Raw genomic sequence first — 23227 nt, 5'->3', positions numbered from 1 at the left:
CCACATTGAAATGGGTTCCTGTGACTCTGTCATCAGACTTGTGTCCTCCATAAAGAGATAACAACTGTGGAACAAGAACACTGCCATTAAACATTGCTAATATCAATCAACGTTTCAGATAGAATAATGGTAAAGTATGCACTATTGCTAACCCTTCACTTCGCCTTGAACACACCAAATCGATTACGTCACTAATGCGACGCCGCCACGTGACCAGAAGTCATCTCTGACAACAAGCCAACATAACATTTAATATTTCCATGCACATGACTCACCTCAGTCGACATTCTCCTGATGTTTTGTTGTCTTAAACTCCATAATGACTCGTAGAAGTAATTCCACTTCTCGGAAGTTTCTTTCAAAGAGAGTAAGGTTTCTTTATTTCGCGTAGGTAACTTTCTTCTTCTGTGGTTTTGAGTGTCACGTGGGTCCGTCTGAGTGCCTGTTTACAGCGCCACCGGTAGGCCTGCCTTGTGTATTACACCGTTTTCACTCAGTGAAGCATTCCCGTCTGGATGCAACTACAGTATATTAATGTACTAATCTCACATTGTACATGTTTTGCCAGAATTAAGCATTTAATGCAGAAAATGGCTAAATTCCCTTAAATGGATGGCTTCTTTTCTTTGATTATATTTACTTGATTATATTTAAGTGTAGCGCGCAGACCTCACAGCTAGGAGACCAGGGTTCAATTCCACCCTCGGCCATCTCTGTGTGGAGTTTGCATGTTCTCCCCGTGCATGCGTGGGTTTTCTCCAGGTCCTCCGGTTTCCTCCCACATTCCAAAAACATGCTAGGTTAATTGGCCACTCCAAATTGTCCATAGGTATGAATGTGAGTGTGAATGGTTGTTTGTCTATATGTGCCCTGTGATTGGCTGGTGACCAGTCCAGGGTGTACCCCGCCTCTCGCCCGAAGACAGCTGGGATAGGCTCTAGCACCCCCGCGACCCTCTTGAGGAAAAAGCGGTAGAAAATGAATGAATGAATATTTAAGTAAAGGTGACTATATGGGTGTTACTTCATATCTATATTGTCAAACAAATCTTGTTTTCTATGCCATAATTACGAAAATATTAAATTTCTTTGCTGTAATTCACTTATCACAGTTGAGTCTGGAACCAATAAAGAGTGATACATGAGGCATTACTGAAAAAGAACACATTTTTCAGTGTTGCTTTCAATGCCAAAACGTAATGACAGTGTTAACAATTTGCGGTGGTAGCTGTAGCTTATTTAGAAATACATTTCCTGATATACTGTCCGTTAGCTGTGTGTGAATGTGTACTATATAGTGTGCCATAAATCATGAAATATTAACTTGTACTCCTCCTACATAATGCAGTGATGCCGCTACACGCGCACACACAAATAAACGCTTTATCATCCCCACCCCCCACCTCGATCTGAAGTCATGCATAAACGCTCTCATTTTCCCACTTATTGTAGTCATTTTGTTCCCAGACAACACCGGCTGTGTATCTCATGCTTGTGTTTTTCACTTCTCAATTAGCATTTGTCACTTCCCTTCTTCCACCCCCCCAATCGGGAAGTGAAGCAATGAGGAGACTGGAGTCAGTGAAGCAACATTAGTGACCACACACAATAGAGCAGTGGTCAATATAGCTTTTATTTCAGCAATTCTTATGCACACTGTAAAAAAAGAAAATGAAAATGTTGAAAATGGCTACAGTGTCTCAGTTTGCATTTTGGATTGCTCGCTTATTCTTTATTGGAAGTATTGGAAAAAAAGGGATTGACAAGAAAGCAAAATCAATAAGTGTCAGAGCCATGCTTTAGTTCAATGGTTCTCAACTGGTTTGGCACCGGGACACACCATTTCCCTTCAATGACAAATTGTGGAGAAACTTCAACTTAATCTTCTCAAATATTATTTGAAATGGTTATGCGTCTGCTGAAGTAAATAGCACAGACAAGAAAGCGAGGTGTGTTCACGAGCATGGGGTCATTACACTATTATTACTTTTGCCCAGGCACCCACTGAAAACGGTTAAGTGTGTCACGGCACACCAGTTGAGATCACGACTTTAGGCTGCATGGCCCAAAATTCATGTAAATTGAATGAGATGCCACTTTTTACCCATGTTGAAGTCTAACACACACTCGAAAATAATTTGAACGTGATCAAAATTACTCACAAAAAATCTCTTTGCGGCTATGCATGCAAAGTATGCAATAACATGAATAAAGAACAGTGACGCAGTGTGTGGGTCACCACTGAACGGATCAGTCAAATACAGTAATCCCTTGCCACTTCAAATTCCATGGCTTCACTCTATCACGGTTTTTCCAAAATATATGAATAAATCACCTTTGTCTTGTGGCTCAATACAGCCGATTAGTAAAAAAAAATGTATATTTAAGCAAATTTAAAGCTAAATTAAGAATTTCGTAGAAGACAAAGCATATTCAAAGCATATTCTGATATGCAATCTTCTACATTGGTCACTAGGTGTCAGCAATGATGGGACAGCCATCATATGAAGTATTGTCCAGAACAAGGAACTCTCCCAATGCCAAAGTGTGAGTCTATATTATCTTATTTTTTCTGATTAAATCTACTATGTTGAGTAATATAAGTGTATAAGTTTATATAAGTAATATTAGTAATATAAGTTAACTATAGGGGTGTTATTTCATTTTTAGAGAGCTCTAATAATGCTACATTCCATATTTAGAAGGTTGTAAGGAATAAGGAGTCCTACTTTACAGTACAGCAATGATTTATTGATTATCCGATTTCTTTTTTGGTATTCAATTCATAATTTTTTTTATTTACAAATGTGAATATCTCGATTTCTGCCTCTCAAATGTGAATATTTTAATCAAAGACCTATTATCTAGGCAAGATAATCAACAAGATAATCAAAATGTCAGCCTCTTTTCTGATCTGTTTTGGACCCAAACACTAACTGTTTAGATGATAGCTACAAGCTTCATATTAATTGGCTATGAAAAAAAATGTTACTTGCAGCTTTTCTGTGTGGGAATCTACTCATCACGGTTGGGACCGGAACCGATTAACCGCAATAAATGAGGGATTACTGTATTTGCACCACTCTCAGTCTTTTATTTTTATCCTTTGGGGCCACTATAGTTGAGTTGTTCAGAAGAGAAGGAAAACAAGTCCAGTTATGAACACTACTTTGGATATTTTGCACCCTGGGGTGACCGGCGCCCTTCCCTTCCCTTCCCTTCCCTTCCCTTCCCTCCATGCTACCACTTTGAAATTGAACATCCGAGTACTGAAGTGACCCCAGATCTGCATAAGACCATTAACAGATGAATCTGAGAATGGTTTACACACTATAGCTCAGGGTATTTTAAAGTGTGAGAACCCAGAAAACTTCAGGGAAATGCACCACCTCGAGCAAAATAAAGACAAACATATATTTTTCTCAAATCGTCTAACTTCAGTTATGTGAAAGGCAAAATAAATTAGTTTCTGGACTAGCTGATTAGTCAAGCACGGGAATTAAACTCTTAAATAACATTAAAACGTTGTCTTATTTCCATAAAAAGCAGGTTTTTTTGTCCTTTCCTCTTACTCGCTGTAGGCTACTAGTCAAAAATATTTTCAATCTAAGCAGCTAAATAGCTTGTGTGCCTTAAGACGTGATCCTACAAGAAAGAAAGGAAGGAAAGCTCTGCTGTAGGAGAGCACTAACAGACAAAAAAGCTCAACAGTCATTCTTCAGATCAGATCTGCCTAAGAGCTTGTTTATGCGACCATAGTAAGTAAACAAGGTTTTTATTTTGGACATTTGCACACTATACCCTGTATTTGGAATATTCTACTGTGTATTTGCATTACAGGAGAAATGTGTCGCACCTTGTTATGGTAAATTATAAAGGTGCAGCTCTTTTTGGGGTGCTTGATTTCACAAAATGAGAAAGTACAGACAGGGAAAATGGACTAATTTGTAACATGCAATTAGTAAACAAACAAAACAAAATGTTTGATGAAAACTGTGGTGCACAAAAGGCAAAGTTTGACTCTATTGCAAAAAGTTCCATAATATAATATATCCATAATCAGCAAACTTCCCTAGCTTTTTACTGGTCTTAATTTGACTCCACTCCTGAAATAAACATACTTTTGCATGATATTCAAATGTATTGATTTACACCACTAATAGTAAAATCATCATTTTCACTCACAAAAACACCATTGTGTAAAGGAGCGGCCAAAATGATGTATAGATTTTTTTTAATTTAAAACTGTCTCTAGGTCAGTTTCACTCCAGTAAGCATCATCATCATCATCATGCGTCCGCACTAGAAAAAGGCACACCATCACCTTCCTGATCAGCCTGCATGGCTTCTGTGCAACACCTCATCTATTTGTACTCCACTCTTACAAGACTCCAAACAAAAGCAAAAAACATCAAATGTACAGCATGTTTGTTTCTAAGCCCAGTAAACATCTTTTTTTTGTTAATTTGATGTTTTGCTAGCTGTGTTTCATCTGTACACACGTTGTTTTATATACCTCACGCAGCATTTTGACATGCTACAACAACAAATCCTTTGTAATCATACAACAATGGATTAGAAAAATACAGTAGGGAATTTTCACTCCCTCCTAAGCACTAAATCGGCCTTTCCTTGTGGTGTAGCCTTTTCAGATTTTTTTTTTGTGTGTGTTTCATCTCCAAACAAAGCATGTCTGATGCCTTATCTTGTTTTTCGGTTCCAAATGGAGATGAAAAGAAAGCCTAAAGAGTGCAATATTATCTTATCTACATCATGAACATCCCACCTATTCACTGGAACATTAGATGAGGGTAAAGAAGGGGGAGGGGGTGGGGTGGGATCTCTTAAATAGCACGCCTCAGGCATCAACACACAGAGTGGTGCACAAGGTCAGGACACACTGGAGGACATGAGTGTCCAATGAAGGGGGAGGTCTTTGCACATGTGACCGCATCCAAAGCAATGCATTGGTTTTCATTGTTTGGCCAAGGGAGCAAATGTCATTACTTTATAATCAGGACGAGAAACTGAAAGAAAAAATAATTTGCTTGCAACATATGTATATTTTGGAAAGAATACACAGAGATTAGTCCGTAGGCTGTTAGTATGATGAAGTATCTGCCTGGGGAGTCACCAAGAAAGGTGCGGTTTTACCAAACAAACAGTTTCTTTAAAAAAAGAAAACAAATTACGACAGATATTCATCGTCGTCGTCATCCTCATCATCCTCATCATCCATTCCGGCTTGGTCACTGAGCACGAACGAATCTTCATCATCCTCTGTGATCATTGAATCCCCACTGCCGAGATCTCCTGAAGACTCGACAACCACGCCTGCAGACACAATCATCAATCAGTCACAAAGGGAGAAGATTTGGGATTTTCCAAACACGCTTCTGTGCAACGGTTTCGTTTGAACGGATGAGGAAACAATGTTTACAGCAAGCGTGACTCCCTGAAGTGGTCCAACCAAGATATTAGCTGGCACATAAGCGGCTCTTTGATTTAGTGAAGACCAGCTACTAGTGGACAGCTTTAATGCAGAGTGACATCACCCTCGTGACCGGTGTGCTGCGTCACTACCTTGTCAACTATGCTGTTCGACTTATGCATCTTTGTTTATATGCTGTACTGGCGGAAGCTACCGAGCTAGCTATTTAACTCTGATAACTGTACAGATGTGAAACTGATGTGAGATAGGATTAAATACTGTAAGCCAGGGGTGGGTTAACTTTTTGACTCGTGGGCCGCATTGGTTTAACAAAACTGACGGGGGCCAGACTATATACGTATTTTACACATAGAATTCTGACAGTCCATCTGGAATGATTATATCTGTAAAAGTGTCATGCAACCTGGAGCACTTTGTAAACAGCAGACCACATCAAATAAATAAATTGATAAAAAAGCAACTTAAAGCATCAAAAGGTTGGCTCAAGCCATGATGCCAGGTTGTATGTTAAGTTTCAATGAAATACTTTGGAAAGAACGGACGGGCCGTATTGAAACACTTGACGGACCGGATGTGGCCCCCGGCCCGTAGTTTGCCCATCCCTGCTGTAAGCTTTGCAACTTTGCAAAGTTGCATCATCTCCGACATACTTTGCACTTTGGCCTAACACGGAACACTCAACTGGGACTACTTTGAATGCAAGTCTGCTAACTTCTTCTCTTAACACCCCGTTTAAGTTAGTCTTACTTTGCAAGTGTTGCAAAAAAAAAAGCCAAAGACAAAGCAAAACACCCACAACAATAGTTCAACCTCCAACTTTTTGTGCAAGGCCCTTTTTCCTTTCCCAATGTGCACGGCCTTTGAATTTGGAGCTTTCCACAGCATTGTTCTCAGTTCCCTCATCTGACTTTACCTACCGCAGTCCGCAGGGCCATGGGTACGCGAGCCAGCCAGCTCGTTGCCATAGCGATCCACACACCAGCATTGGCCGCTGCTGCTGTGACACTGGTGCGAGCGATAGTAGCCGTCCTCATCGCAGGACGGCAGATACTGGCCTGGGAGCCAAAGCACACAGACGGGCACACCATCAGTGGAGGTGGCAGTGTTAACATTAGTGTGTGTGTGTGTGTGTGTGCGCGCGTGTGTGTGCATGTGTGTGTGTGTGCTTACCAAGCAGCTTCTTTCCCACTTGCTTCTTATTGATGGAGGACAGCTCAGCTTTACAAGGGGAGTCTGGAAAGGGGGGAGGAGAGTGACAAACTGCAACGTTTGCCTGGTGGACAATGTTTCAGTTGATGTGAAAGCTGCCTCTCTGTGGGCTTTTGTGTCACCTTTTGTATTTCGGCTTCTTTTTTCCGAAAGTGCTGCTTTAGGAAAACACTAAAAACTTTGCCATACCAATATGTGGAGTAAAAACAGCAGGGTCCTGTTATAATTTTGTTAAGCATGTTCAATATTAACAAACCCTTACCATTTCCAAATATTATTGATTAATATTTTTTTGCTGTTTTTTTCGATTGTTTGTCACTACCATGGGCTGCACAGCATCTCTGTGTGGAGTTTGCATGTTCTCCCTTTGCCTGCGTGGGTTTTTTCCGGGTACTCCGGTTTCCTCCCATATTCCAAAAATATGCATGCTTGTACATAGGTATGAATGGTTGTTTGTTTATATGTGCCCTGTGATTGGCTGGCGACCGGCCGGAAGACAGCTGGGATAGGCTCCAGAGTGCAATAAACGAAGGATTACTGTAAATCCTGTCACTTCTTCTTTCGCCTCCTATTAAGTTAAGGAATTATTCTCTCTCTTTTTTAAATTACTGTTTCATGTAATTATTTTATTTTATGTTCATTGTGTGTTCTATGTACAGCATGAGCGACTTCAATTTCCATTTAGTTATATGTTTTGTACCGTAGTGTGGATGACTGAGGGTCGACATCAGGGGTGGGCAAACTACGGCCCAAGGGCCACATCCGGGCCGCCAAGTGTTTGAATACGGCACGGCCGTTCTTTCCAAAGTAGTTCATAAACTCAACATACAACCTGGCATCATGGCTTGAGCCAACCTTTTGATGGTTTTATCAATTTTGTTATTTGACGTGGTCTAATACTCTAATAACGATCTAATAATAATAATAATAATAATAATGAAAAATAAAAAATAATTGTTACATGTAAAATATATAGTCTGGCCCTCCCCGTCAATTTTGTTAAATCAATGCGGCCCGCGAGTCAAAAAGTTTGCCCACCCCTGGTCTACATAGACCTTATGCAAGAATGTTGTGGAAAATATGTATCAAAATAGCAACACCAATAACATGTTTATTAATATGAGCTACAGTATGCATTACCTGTGTACCTCTGGAAACAGCTGCACCATTCCGAGCTGCTAATCACTTTGTCTTTGTGTGTATCACACGACTTGAAGAATGCGTCAGAGCAAGGCTCGTTCCTGTCCAAGTAGAGGCTCTTGATCTCTGATTGGTCCAGCTGGAGGTCAAAGTTTGTGTCCAAGCGGGAGAACATCCATCCCAGAGGGTCTTTGCATGCAGGTGATGCCCCGACGTCAAACTCTGATAACAAAGGGCATGGATATATGATGTATTGTAGAAAAAGACGTCTGTATGTATTCAATGGCACCCACTCACTGTTCTTTTGGATCTTGTCTCTTTTGTGGTTGCCATTGTCATGTAGGACTCTGAACCAGTCTCCCAGACGACCCACTACCTCCTTGAGTTCTGACTCGCTGCACACTGAAAAAGAACAACACTAATGATTAATGATGCTTTATTGTGCCTCCTTCCTTGCCTTTGGGTGGCGCAAAGTCGACGGGAATCACTGCAGCTGATCAATGAGCTTGAAAATGGGCCAGGATATCATCCTGTTCATGCGCCAGAGTATTCATCTTAGTTTGTAGTGTGTGTGTGTGTGTGTGTGTGTGTGTGGCCTACCTTTCCTATCTGTGGAGCTCTCTTTAGCATGAGAGGGGCAAGGACACACGCTCACACACTTGACAGCAATCTTCTTCCCACTGATGCATGCCTGGTATTCTAACTTGCACTGAGCCAACGAGACAGGGGAAAGAGAAAAATGTAAGCGAACTGATGTGACCTCCATGTTTCTATTTGAGGTCGTATAAGGAAAACCAGCAGAAAGTGTCTTCTTGCACATTAGGTACACTAAACAATGAAAGAAATTGAATCCATAAATACACTTCACATATGTCACTGCTAACTATAAAGCCCTACACAAACAACATTAGAAAAGTATCATGTTTTGGGCTTCAGAGTAAGTGTTTTTCTCATCTTAGTAAAGTAAATTAAACATGTTTACATCCACATCCCATTGTTATTCTAGTTGAAATACTAATTTTTGACCTGCATGCATAAATTCAATCCAATTTTATTAACATAGCACAATCATGTGCTTCCGAAACTAGGTCACAAATAAAAACACTGATGAATTAATTTACTGTAAATGCAATAAGTACAAATCAAAGTCCTTTGAACATTGGAGTCATGTGCTGAGTCCATTTATTGTTCAAGGTTGTCAGCGCTGTTTATTAAAACAATTAGAAAAGATTATGTAGGGAATCATCCACCCTTTGTCGAAACAAAAGTAGCAGAGCAGCCATTTGTTAAAAACTAGGGCTGTCAAATGATTAACATTTTTAGGAAAAAAAGTTGTCTTCTTCAGTGTCAAAATTGAACAGCCTCATAATTCCTTCATCACACACTTTGTCAGTCTCCCTCTTTCATTGTTACTCTTTATGTCACTTTTGCTCAAGGGAAATTAGTCATTTAGCTTGAGCTACCGTCTTCATCCCGCAGTAGTCCAGCCTTTTGAAATGGGTTGGTAATCGTGGACAGTTGGCAGTCCAAACAGAAGCTGAAGTAATTGTGTCAGATCAAAACACTATAACACATAAGACTTTCAAACATGATATTAGCTTCCTCTTCACTTGTCCACGCATTACTTCCTGAAGCTGCACTTTATGCATCATGTGGAATGTAAAATTAGACGCATCACTGTACCAGCCACAGGGTTCAAAGACTGAGAAAAAGTATCATCTTATACACTTTCACCGTTAAAACATTCACAGCTGATTTGCTTGCACAATACGTTCATTCATCCATTCGTTTTCTACCGCTTATCCTCACAAGGGTCGCGGGGGTGCTGGAGCTTGTCCCAGCTGTCTTCGGGCGAGAGACGGGGTACACCCTGGACTGGTCGCCAGCCAATCACAGGGCACATATAGACAAACAACCATTCACACTCACATTCATACCTACGGACAATTTGGAGTCATCAATTAACCTAGCATGTTTTTTGAATGTGGGAGGAAACCGGAGTACCCGGAAAAAACCCACGCATGCACGGGGAGAACATGCAAACTCCACACAGAGATGGCAGAGGGTGGAATCACAGCTCGTCTCCTTGCTGTGAGGTCTGCGCGCTAACCACTCGACCGCCGTGCAGCCTGCACAATACGACTGTTCATCAATATTGTTGTACTGTATATTAACAACAGTACATTCAGCACTCATGTGTGTTATGAAGCACACACACACACACAAGTCTACCGCTGCATGAATGAAAACCAACACCCATAAGTCAGTAATTTCATGTTCTGTTGTTCAGTGTGGTTGGAAAACATGAGATGATGTCATCTGCATCATGCACATTTCTTTCTTGATTAAAAACAAAAAATTGTTTATGCCGATGTTTGTGTGTGGATGAGAGGCCGAAACACATAGAAAAAGATATGCTTTTAAAATACCTGTATTCACGTAGACATGGCATTTGTGTGCTTGAGTGTACCTTGGTAGAATAGGTGTGTCCATCAGTTCCACAAACAGGGGAAGGGTGGACCACAGGGCAGGGTTTGCACTTTGACCCCGGACTCTGGTACAAATTGGCGTCTTTAAAGCTGGAGAACAGAATAGAATGATGATGATGGTGATGATGCACTGTACAATGTCCTTACAGCAATTTTAGACACCAGTCGGGGGATTTAGGATTTCTGTATGATTATTTTCTCATTTGATATCTCTATGTGACGGTAATTGTGTGGTGGATAAGAATGGGAAATGAGGTCAGAGTGGCGTTACTGTCCTCTGTCCAGTCTGCAGTCTCCCCCCCCACTCACACACACAACAAACTCATATTCAAGGCCCATTCACATCACTTGGCAGGGCTTTGTCTTGGTTGCAAAGCAGTATCGGTACAATGGTAATTGGACACAACCATGAGGGAGAGAAGCAACCGGTGCAGCAGTTGCAAACATAGCTGGTGTTTAGTGCTTCCTTACATCTTAAATAAATAAGTCATAAGAAACAACACAGTACAGTCATAATGAAGAGAATCATCTTTCATTTGCAGCTTTATTGTATGTGAACATGTGACTATAACAGAGTAGCTTCCACATGTGCGTGTATGTGTGTTTATGTGTGTCTATGTGTTGCTTACCTAACCCTCCTCTGGCTGACACAAGTGGCTGTTTTGTAGTCCTCGGCCACACACACCTTGTGGCGGCCACATTTGATCTTCAAACAGGGGTCTTTGGCGGGATCAAGGCCTGCATGCACACAAAACGACCTCCTTTTAAGTGTGTGTGTATTTATAGTTTCCTCATTGCTCCAAAGAAACAATAAACACAGGAGCAAAGAGAATAATCTCCACAGATTAAATGTTCGTTTTGTTCTTTCAAAAGCCGTCAGCAAATTCTGTAGTCAAAGCATGTACTTTCATTTTCATCCTTCCAAGCTACATGGATACGTGTGAGACATCTGCTTGCGCACGTTAATTCTAGCCACTAATGTCTCTCTCACGCTGAACTCAAAGCCGGTTAAGCATCCTTACTGCTAAAAACAGATGGAACTAGTTATAAACGCTACGTCTGACCTCACATCAGCTTGAGCTGTTCGCCGGGCTTGTGCGTTCCTTGAGCAAAGATCCTTTACACTGATCTGGTGGCAGCTAAGTACTATGTGCGGCTTTTAAGGGAGCTGATTTTAGATAACGCTGATAAGTCTGAGAGGTGTGATATTTATCGGCAAAAGCAAGTCAGTCCCATCTGAATACAGGTCTGGCTCTGGTGTATGTAGCAGAACATAGAAGCCAAGGTCTTCGACTGATCTGAGAACAGTTTGTCAACGACCTCTCCGCTAAAGAACCTTAGGGTAATCCCTGAGCAGCTTTGCTAGATTACACAGCCTCCATCCTCCAATGCACTCTCTAATGCTATTGTTTCCCTGACATGTCCAGCGTAGATACTCCTGGGTTTGGGCTTCCAATTTGATGTGCTCATGTCCCAGCATTCATCACCTCCTCTGGAACAAAGGCAAATGAAGGTGACTGGAGAAATAAAATGATGCTTCTGTTGTCATCCATGCTTGTTATTACAGGATCATCCGTCTATGGCTTGAAAAGTCTATCGGATGAAAAACGGCCACCACTGGTGAACGGTACATTTCAATTTGGGAGCAAATGAAGTGCATGTGACTGAGCAGCACGTCCCTCTTGATTCCCATTAAGTCTTTCTATTCAGGCATGTTGGCTCGCTCCATGAGATAAGCACAGCAGCGCAACCAAGGATAAGAAATTAGATGCCTGCGGCCCGTTGCTACGCTCTCTACTTACTGCCAGCGGACACAAAATAATCAACAAGGCTATGTGACGTTCATTATGTTTTACTGCTACATTTTAATGAGCAAGCATCCTTTTTTGAGTGATTGCATTGTGTAGGTCTTTATCACTTCTGCTAGCACTCTATGACAAGATATGCCTTTATTCGACCCTCAGTGGGGAAATTTATAAAAGGTTGTTGTCAGAAGTGGGATTCGAACCCACGCCTCCAGGGGAGACTGCGACCTGAACGCAGCGCCTTAGACCGCTCGGCCATCCTGACATTGGATGGCATTTAACCGCCACATTTTGAAGTGATCTTTTATTGTAGCCAACCTAATGCACATCTATGCAGTAACCATGCAGCTGAATTATGAATTATGGGTGCTCACTAAAACAGATTTAGACAGATTTATGAACAAAGTTGGAGAGAATTAGGCTTTTTGTGTACATAGAAAAAGTTTGACATCTTTCAGTTCGGTTCATGAGAGCAATAAAATAGTGTTATTTTATATTTGTGTTAGGTGTATATGCACCAAACCACATGGAAACTGTTGACACATACCTTGATCGAATGGCTTGGATGGATTCCAGGTTCCAGGCTCCTGAAACCATAAAAGATTAACCATAATAACCATAAGAATACAGTTCAAATAAAAAAAATAAAAATATAAGCATATTTATAATTGGATATGGTATTAAAGGTTCCATACAAACCTCCACTTCCTTTAGGGAAGGCATTATAGAAAGAGAAAATAAGAAATCATGTTAAGCAGGATTTTTTTTTTGTTTCTTCATCAACCAAAGTGGATGAACGTCTGTCTCGGTGAGCATCAATCACAAACGCTCAAGGCATCCACATGTTTAGTCAAGATAATAGCGGTTTGAGTAGAGTCACGGAGAATCTCATTAAACTGAGCAGCTTCAAAAGGAAAATATTGGCTTTGAGGAGCATATAAAACATGCTATAAAACATAAGGTAGTTGTGTTTCGTATTTGTCAGACAAGTCTGATGCTACTGTTTTGCATTTTACAAGCAACAATAGCTTGTTTGTGCTACGTTTTAAGCATAATTCAATTGTACTTTGTATTTTCCCGAGAGTGTTACCACTTTATTCTTTCTTGCTTCCACTTGGTTATGTGACTGACTTTTGTGACCTATGCGTAAATGTGATTTAGCTCCTGCCGCCTTCGAATACATTTCCCAGGCAAAAATAAATCAATTCAGTCCCATTCAGTGTGAAAACAATACTTGTGAAGCTACCTTAATCTTAGGCTGTTACATTCATTTAATTTAATAACTGTTTTATTGTGACACAACTCAAAAATAGTCCTTGCTTTTTTTCAACTCATGCAATTGAATATGCATTCAACACAGCAGTTTGAAGTCTGATGTCCTTGTTTCTTTGCTGTTTATTTCTACATACAATGCTCCCTCTATGCATGTGCTGCTTACAGTGGCATATATAGTATTTACAGGATTTTATGGATTATAAGTCACATTTTTTTCATGGTTTGGCTGGGTCCTGCGACTTGCACCCCAGAGAAACCTAGTATGCAGCAGGGCTCTACATTAAAAACAAAAATTACTTGCCCATGGGGAATCCTTAAGGTGAGAACTACTTGCCCGAACTTGCCCCATGTAAAATGAAAAGACTGCCATAATGATATCATAATTTTTGTGGCATCACATGAGAATCTCAAATACAGATTAAATGATTATCATTTCTTGTGGTTGTTTTCCTACATAGATCATGACATTGCATGGAAATCTGGATTGTCAAGAGAGTTCTAGGCACTTTGCCTTGATGATATGAGGCTGATATTAAATTAATTATCATTTATCAATGTTTATTATATTTAGCATCAATCTGATAATTCATCAGATAATAGTACTGACGCATTGTATTTGGAGGTATGTCTGAAAAATTGTGGAGATGTATGTTAACATGGCATGCCATACTACCTTACACATGGTAGTCGTAGTAAGCAGTGATATTTATAAGTTGTGCACCAAAATGAAACTTTATTGAATAGACACATTTGTGTACTAGTAAAGCGTTTTTAATCCAGAAAAAATGCTCAATGGTCAAACAATAATTTGTGAAGCAAAGATACAGAAAAATACACAGAGAAATGGAAGCGTTAGATTTTGTAGCTTGTGCAAAATCAGCACTTGGTATTGGATCTAATCGGTGGTGTTTCATTGTGACCACTTCAAATTGTCACAGCAATGTGATTCACTCACCTGTGCCATCGTTTGATTTGCTGCCGCTAATAAAATACTTGTTTAGGAGGCACTGGTTCATCACTTTTTGCTGTTTTCCTTCAGAAGTTGTTGAAGAATTAGACTATGTTGGCAGAGACGCCATGATAGATGTTTTCGTAGTCAAACAATCGCTGATTGGTTGATCGCGAACAAGAAGGGGTGTGGGTAAAACGCGGACGGTAGACTGTGGACTGTAGACCACGGTCTAAAAAAACGATTCTGATTGGTCCATTTCAAGATTTGCAAGGATTGGTTTGCAAATTACCACCGGAATTACGCAGTCCGTGTTTTACCAACACCCAACAAGAACTGCTTTAAAAAAAAACTCGATTACAAGCTGCAAGTAAACTGGTAAACAGAGAGGAATACACCAGGCAGCCAGAAATCTACAACCAATATTTCTGTTTTTAATTATTTATTTATTTATTTATTATTGTTTGCTATTATTTATCGTTCATCATTTCCTAGAAGGTTAAAGCAGCAGTTACTCACATCACAAAGTATTTACCTCATTCTGTTATACATTTAATCACTGTGCAACTGGTCTGTACTCATAAATGAATACATATGTTTGCCACACAAGGATGACATTTTAATGTCAAACCCGCCCCTCCTCTTTCCCTTGTGCCTCTCCCCCTCTGTTGTGTCAAACAGGGTCAGCTCTCTTGAGTTTTTGCTTGCTGTGCTGATCCATTTTCACAGCACCTTTTTCTTTCTACAAGGTTATCTTTACATTGGAAAGACAGTCAAGAAAGGACGTCTGTTTTTTCCATAGAGGAAATTTAAATATGAGGATTGGCAACATATTTGTTGAACTGTGTGAGTTTGCGTTCTCTCTTTTGAGACGTGAGAACATTGCATTATAGAGGCCAGGCACTTAGACCAGTCAAGACAATAAAACAACAAAAGCGCTCGCGGTCTGATTCTTTAATGGAATCAACAGATGCATGCAAACACATGCACCCACACACACACACACTGTACAACAAACAACATATCATCACCACACTGCACCAAAATGTGTCAACATTACAAACCGTCAACCGAGTGGACGAATGCGCCTCAGTGCACAAGTGCAAACTAGTAGCCACCCGCGTTTGTGAAACCAGAGAAAAACCCAAATTCTACAATAGAATGTCTAATGGCCTCCTGAGTCTGAGTGTCCTCTAAAAATAGCATGTATTCACTTTATCTTTCCATCTTGTTCCACCTCTGTCGCTCTCTCTCTTTCCCTTCATTCAACAATCTCTCATCATGTGCACACGTACAAAATGATGTGGCTCTCAAGGCCCATTAGCACCCTTCTGCATTTATCTTCAGTGCTCAAGAAAAATGCTGCTTTTAATAACCTCACCTTTGCTTCCATTTCTTCAAACTCCCCCTACTGCTAATTGTGCTGTCATGGCTTCCTTCACTTTTTTTCATCCACTGTAACGTTTAAGAAATATGGGCATGTTTGCACTGTACTCAGCCCGTCTGGTTCAAGCACGCACCCACTAACACGCTCGGATCCACAATGAGGTGCTCTGATGTGGAAAAGGCCTCAAGGTCTGTACCTTTTTTGCATCATTCACCCTCCAAAAGGCAAACAGCACAGGACACATGCACATAGAAGGAGCGGAGAAGGGGAGGGGAGGTCTTTGACCTTTAACATGCAAATGATCAGGTCTGTCTATCATGAACGAATGAATCAATTCCAAATCATTTAGAATGAAAAATGAAATGCATGGATGACAGGAGACAATAGGGTAGGAACGGTCAATTAGTATATAGGAGCATAAGTATAGTCCAGTACAGTATTACACTTTTTGGACTATTTTGAGACACCATCGGTGAAGTTCCAGTTGGCCGATGCGAAAGTGAGGCAAAGGCAAGGCACTAGAATATGTACACTGTGCACTTAGTTCTTGAGGCTGCAAATTTTGACCAGGTAGCGCAGTCCGAAATCTGTCATTGCACACTTACGGACATAAAACTATTGCATCATTTATCTGCTTCCTTTTCTTCCTCTTCCTCTTTTCTTCCTCTTCTCTACTTTTCCATTGTAAATTGCAACTAGTTAGTCCCTCCCCTTCTGCTAGGTATTGAGTGTAGTGATGCATACCGAAATTCAAGTAGCTATCAAGTAACTATCGGTGCTTCATTTTTAGTGCTACATTAATATAAAAATATGGTATTGATAGGTTGTTTGTCTATATGTGCCCTGTGATTGGCTGGCCACCAGTCCAGGGTGTACCCCGCCTCTCACCCGAAGACAGCTGGGATAGGCTCCAGCACCCCTGCGACCCTTGTGAGGACAAACGGTAGAAAATGAATGAATTAATGGTATTGTTACTGCAGAGTCAACTGTGGTATTACACTTGATGCATGCATGCATAATTAATTACCGCATTTTCCGGACTATAAGTCGCACTTTTCATAGGTTGGCTGTTCCTGCGACTTATACTCCAGAGCGACTTATAAATTATTTTTTAAATTATTATTTATAATAATTTATACTTACACAATAGACGCTAGCTTACAAAGACAACTGAGAACGACAGAACACAAATGCTCCCCAAAAGAAAATCATATTCTGCAGACTACAAGCTGCAAGTAGTCTAATTTGCAGCTGAAAACAGTAATCGAGCAGCAGAGAGAACGTTTGGAGGAAGTGATAAACTTGTTAGGGACTGGCGTAAAGCGATGAAGAAAACTAAAAGTTACTGTATTTAAAACTGTTCGTTATGTTACATAAACACTGGACACCTTTTCTGTTCATGTTTATTTTTTGTGTAGCTGAATAACCATTGTGTTAGCATATCTTACACCTATTCAGCCTGTTCTCTATTATTTTATTAATGTTACAACTTGTCTTCTAAGATGACGTTGTTGTGGAAGATTTCTGCTAGCACCGGTGGAGAGAAGAAATTAACTGCTCAACCATAGATCTGTCTTTTATGGATATTTATTCTGCAGAAGGGAAGACAGTTGAAACAGACAGTCAAGCGTCTGCCGCAAGTGTCCCCCCGAAGGACAGAACAACAGCATAGATATACAAACATTATCAGGACTTTAGCAGGTGCAAGGACATATCCCGGGTTAATCAGAACCTTTTGAAATGAAAATGACATTGGAGAAACTTGTTTTGGAGACACGTGGTCTCAAGGCACAAGCAAATAGTCATAACACAGCATAAGTTCTTCTGCTAGGAAATCAATCTAACCTTGATGAGCACATTAGCAGAAATACTCTATTTGTTCGAATCAACTGACCTAATTCTAAAATACAAGAATTCTATCACAACGTAATGTCTGTTTTGGTCAAGTAGTTTTTAAAATGAATTACCCACAAAAAATGCGACAATGTTTTTTTTCTACCTAATTATGTATTTTTGGCCTTGTGCGACTTATACTCTGGAGCGACTTATAGTCCAGAAAATACGGTACTCAGTTATGATTTTACTGGTGTTATTTAAATATTTATTCAGTTCAACTTGCATGTGATGAAATAATGTTGAAATAAAATGGTAAATTTGGCAAAATGTACATGACTTTAAAAAGCACCAGTCTTGTTTAAAAAGTATTAATTTGGCACCGTAACAGATAAGATGTAAACCATACCCAACCTTAGGACACCCAGAATGTACAGTACATGAATAAAGGATGTGTGATTTATGATATGAACTATAAAACATTGACTACTAAAGAGTATATTTATGTGAAAAGCCCTCCGTTTCTACTTCCCAGACAGTTTAAGTTGGATGTGCCATATTTGTTGGCTTGTGTTTGTTTGTTTTCTGGATCGCCGCATATGAAAAGTTACTTCAACAATCAAAAGGTTGTCTCCGATTAAAAGGACCACTTTCAAGTCATGTTGCCAGCTTGTATGTTAAAGGTTTATACATTGGCAGCAACTGGTGGGGCCAGATTCAAATGCTTAGTCGGCCCGATGTGCCCTGGGGACGGTAGTTTTCCCACCGCTGAGCTAATAAGCACCCTAAAACCACTAGTATGTGCCAATGAATCTTATAAACACAAGACATACCATGCTCCCAATCATACCTCTTCTTTTTGGGTTTTCCCCCCTCATACGGCAAGTGCAACCTTTACCAACAGCAAATCACTGTACTGCTGCAATGTCTGAAAAAAATTCTTTTTTTGAAATTGAGATGCAGCACAGAGAGCCCCAGGCGCTCTCCTAACAGGACTTCCATTAAATCAGTGGCCAAGATCCTATCTAGTACACATAGCAGGAGGCCCACTTATGGCTGGAAAGATGAAAGTCAGACAGTATATGCTTGAGATATAACATTTAAATCACATTCAAGTAAAGGCTGATATTGCATTTTTTAGTGTATGAATTGTAGAGTCCGTGACTTAATAAGTAATGTTATGTCTGAAAAATCTGAGTAATGTGTTAGCACTTTACAAATGTGTGAATCAGTTGCTAGGAAACATCTGTGGTTCTGTACCGTGATTCATGTAAACAGGAAGTTCCTGTAGCGTCACAAGCTGTTAAGAAACACTGAAATGCAACCAGAAGTAATATTCTTGCGGTTATGATGTAGTCGAGTATCTACCGACACTGCTGCCTTCAACTGTTATGTGTGAGCGACAAAAAGCCGACCCAGCATGTTGCATGAAAAAAACTACATGTTAGCGTGTCTTCAAAAGGCAGCAGTAGCCTTTTAAGCACACAAATGACATAGAACGGGTTTTTAAAGAGTGAAATACTATACATGTCAGGGAAGGAGAACCATGCAACTTTATGTGCGCAGCATAAAGGATGAAGGCTGTCATTAAAAGTGATGGAAGTGAAAGGTATGTTATCATGGGGAATTGTTTTCAAAGTATGGTGGTGTGCAAGTAAGAGCAAGTTCAAATCATTGCTAATTGTCCGTAGGCAAAAGAGGCACTCTGCCTACAATCCACAACATACTGCACTCACTAGCCACAAGATTACCGACCAAACCAAAGAATGTTCAAAACAAAATTTGTTGGAAAAACTGTTGGCATTATTATATAACTGTAAAGGCAATGTTTGAGCTAACACTTTATTATTTGGAACTGTCATACGAGTGTAAAAACCACTTAACCAGTCTAATATTATTCCAATTCCAAATCAACTACTATTGAAATGTCAAATGTTAACAGATGAAACACTTGTGACGCACTGTAGCAGTCTACATGTGCTCCTTTTCATCAAACAGCACAAAAAGTCTGGACTCAAATGCACTGAATGTCACAGAAGATCCAAATTAAAGTCCTTGATTCACAAAAGGCGGTTCAATACCGGCTGGCTGAGATTCCTGTGAAACCAACAGGAATGGGGACAAAACAGGAAGTGGAAACATCATTTAAGAGAAGCAACACTTCTTCTCAGTATGGTATGATACTGAAATACTCAGTAACACTGGACAAAAGTATTTGGACACTGTCAGAATTAGCTTTATGGTAACTATTTCTCTAATATCACTGTAGTCCCTATATAGAAATGGTGTTGCATATGGCCAAATAAACATGAAAACACACATGCAGTTAATGATTTGATGCCGTCTTCAAGTAGGTCTGCTTTGGTGCTGCTTGGATGATATGCTGACATGACAGATGACGGACAAGTTTTAATGCAGATGTTTTTCCTGGACATTTAGGTTGAAAACCGGCTGCACGGTGAATAAGTGGTTAGCACGCAGGCCTGAGTTCAATTCCACCCTCGGCTATCTCTGTGCATGTTCTCCCCGTGCATGTGTGGGTTTCTCCGGGTACTCCGGTTTCCTCCCACATTCCAAAAACATGCTAGGTTAATTAGCGACTCCAAATTGTCCATAGGTATGAATGTGAGTGTGAATGGTTGTTTGTCTATATGTGCCCTGTGATTGGCTGGCGACCAGTCCAGGATGTACCCCACCTCTTGCCCGAAGACAGCTGGGATAGGCTCCAGCACCCCCCGCCGCGACCCTTGTGAGGATAAGCGGTAGAAAGTGAATGAATGAATTTCGGTTGAAAACCCATTTTACAGGTTTTAAGACTATGATAGTGTAGCACAGTGAGCCTCAATTGAGGAAAAAAAATATTTTGACTGGAACACATTTTCTGGCACACACCCAACTAAGTTTACTCACTCATTTGAGAAACTAAAAATATTAATTTTGCCTCTACATCAAGTCGTTGTTGGAAAAAAAAAAGTCCTTATTTTCTGAAGCTGCTCACAAGCTCCTTTGGTTTCCAGAGAACTGAACCTTTACTATTAAAACTAACCAGTACATTGTACATTATCTCATTAGATTGCAAGTGTTCCTACTGAAGTAGGTAGTGACTGTATTTTGCTGACAAAAGCATTATTTTACATACAACACACTGCTTACAGATCTTTCTTTTGGTCAGTATTTCAAATGAACCTTAATGGTCATCAGGATTCTAAGAAAAAGCATGAATCCAGCAGTATTTGCTTGCGGTCCACTTTGCAGCTGAGCTCAGTGATGATGGTGATGACGATGATGATGATGATGAGAGGCTGAATGCTATATGCCATGACAATGAGCAGCAGCTGTAAGTGGCCTTAGGCATGTCGGGGTAATGGTGGCTGACAGCACCTTATTGAAAGCTGTTGTTTCAACAAAAAGCAACTCAAGCACACTAAAAGCCGGCTGATAACGACTGAGCCGTGTGGATATTAGACATTGTGTGAGGTGAGTGAGAAATGCATGCCCTAGCACACATCATCCAGGCCTCATTAATGCACACTTTCTGCATAAGTGCATGTAATCAAGGGTTATATGTATGCATGAATGTACTGAAGAGGCCTGTTTTTGTCAAGCAAGGACACACACATGCCTTCCATGTATGTACAGTTTACAGTGGAGAGCTTGTGACACACACACACACACAACCCACGGCCGTGACGCAGAAAGAGCATAATCACAATCCACTCATAAGGAAAAATAGGTGCCTTACATCTCTGAATTTATCCCATCTTCCCGTGAGCCACTTATCGTCCAAAAAATTGCCGCTGTCGGAGCGAGCCGAGACGCGTCCGAAGGCAACCGCGCACAAGCACAGCAAGGCGACGCTCAGCATCTGTGAACATAAACAATGAAAGCACCGCTAAATAACAATACGGAGACATCACGTCGACGTCATGTATCCATGTGGGGGTGTTCGATTGTTCCATCCATGCCTACCTTGTCGTATCCGCTCGTCTACACTGTATGTGCTCTCTGCTGCTCTCTGTCAACACTAATACCAGCTCTCTCTCTCTCTATCTCTCTCTCCTCTCTCTCTCTTCTCTCTCACCGGCAGGCTGTGCGCAGCATGTCGTGAACGCGCAGGACACTGTGCACACGCTCTGACAATCTCCTTCCTTGTCAGGGAGGGATAGACTAGCAATAATGGTTAGAGTATCTAGTCAAAATGAATATCCCCAAGTACATTTCGGCAGCCATTTGGATTACAATATAGCGGGATGGGGAGTGGGGGGCATACTATAGAAATATAGATATATTTAAGAGTGATCAGTGTACAGCTTGTATAGCAGTTATGCTCTTTTCAACATGATAATTATAGGTATCACATGGTTTGTCTGGTATCAGGCCAGGTATCATGCCCCCAAGTGTCAGTATCAGAAGGTCAAGGGCTCATACTGGCACGCGGGGGCATGATTCTGGGCCTGATACCAGACAAACCATGTGATGATCTTATTATCGCATACTATTTAATCATGAGCTTATTATCACGTACTATTTAATCAAAAACCATTTTGTTTCCAGAAAATGTTCAGTTTATTACATGTATTATATCTAAACAGTGTAAACACAATAATTGCAAAAATATTTCAACAATCATATTTTATCAACAGTCTTATCTTATCAATGTCCGACAATTAAAGTTCCATTAATCAAGTTTGGGTTTTTTGGTGACTGGAGAAGCACTAGGCACTAAGCACTTGTGTGCTGTTCTCTTATTGGTTGTTTCACGGGCATGATACCAGAGCCGGGCGCTCTGAGTGGACAGCTACAGGGGCTGATACTGGACATGGTTAAACTCTATATTTTATCAGTATCACTGCCCTGGGCTTTGACACAGTATCATTTCGGCTTTTTCCCGTATCATTCATGGGCGGTTTCTAGGGTACAGGGCCAATTAATACTGTAGTATGTGATAAGGTGCCCAAACATACCTCCAAGATGACAGTGCCTTGCTGAGGAAGTGGAATAATGATGGAGTGGCCAGGTTCAGCTCAATTTACAGATCGATTTCTCTGAAAATAATATGTTTCACACCATACTTTCCCAAAGCCATCACTGCAACAATCAAAAATGAATATGATACTTATTTTTGCACTTCTAAAACACACACCTCACTGTTATGTACAATAAGCTTGAAATGTGCAATACTGGGCTTATGTGCAATATGATTCATTCATTTAAGTGAAACTCAGGTACAATATGTGCAATACTACATTTTGTTTACTGCAATTCCACATTTTGGTTACTGCAATTCTACATTTTGTTACTGTATAGGTTATTGTTTTTGATGTACATATTCATTGGTTCATTCATTTTCTACCACTTTTGCTCACGAGGATCACGGGGGTGCTGGAGCCTATCCCAGCTGTCTTTGGACGAGAGGTGGGGTACACCCTGGACTGGTCGATAGCCAATCACAGGGCATAATGTACATATATTTACATTAACAGCACCTGCATGCCACTTTTATATTTATATTCTTATTCCTTGTTTTATTTTTATTCTTTTCCTTATTTTTATTTTTACTTTCTACAAAATTCACCGTGGAATTGCACGCAAATTTCGTTGTATGCAATACAATAAAGGTGATTCTGATTCTGATACATCCAGCAAACAGTAGCTAACAGTGTGTTTACTTGTCATAATAAGAAAGGCC

At 40.4% G+C, this 23227-nt stretch overlaps 2 protein-coding genes and 1 non-coding gene across 4 annotated transcripts in view; all 3 read right to left on the bottom strand.

The window, feature by feature from the left end:
- Window positions 1–419, bottom strand: part of dlc1 (DLC1 Rho GTPase activating protein) — a 93402-nt gene extending 92983 nt beyond the window's left edge. For both annotated transcript variants that reach the window (XM_058091624.2, XM_058091629.2), the window contains exon 1: window positions 276–419. The gene's annotated coding sequence lies outside the window, so the exon portion shown is untranslated. The remainder of the gene's footprint in view (window positions 1–275) is intronic.
- A 4017-nt stretch (window positions 420–4436) lies between these two features.
- spock3 (SPARC (osteonectin), cwcv and kazal like domains proteoglycan 3) lies at window positions 4437–21614 on the bottom strand. Its single transcript, XM_058091634.2, has 11 exons — window positions 21508–21614; window positions 21281–21403; window positions 12642–12681; window positions 10919–11027; window positions 10271–10379; window positions 8401–8509; window positions 8098–8202; window positions 7801–8022; window positions 6622–6684; window positions 6369–6506; window positions 4437–5333 (listed from the first exon to the last, which is right to left on the bottom strand). Exons 2-11 carry the CDS (start codon window positions 21401–21403, stop codon window positions 5188–5190), a joined length of 1164 nt encoding a protein of 387 aa, XP_057947617.2. The 5' UTR covers window positions 21508–21614; the 3' UTR covers window positions 4437–5187.
- Window positions 12277–12359, bottom strand: trnal-cag (transfer RNA leucine (anticodon CAG)). Its single transcript has one exon. It is a non-coding gene; the product is annotated as a tRNA-Leu (tRNA).
- Window positions 21615–23227: the final 1613 nt, after the last annotated feature.

Source organism: Doryrhamphus excisus, linkage group LG9 (genome assembly GCF_037039965.1).
Source record: "Doryrhamphus excisus strain RoL-2023G ecotype Guam linkage group LG9, RoL_Dexc_Guam_v1.1, whole genome shotgun sequence".
Classification (NCBI taxonomy): Eukaryota; Metazoa; Chordata; class Actinopteri; order Syngnathiformes; family Syngnathidae; genus Doryrhamphus; species Doryrhamphus excisus.
The sequence above is the reverse complement of the archived record's forward strand: the minus strand, read 5'-3'. Positions and strand labels throughout refer to the sequence as shown.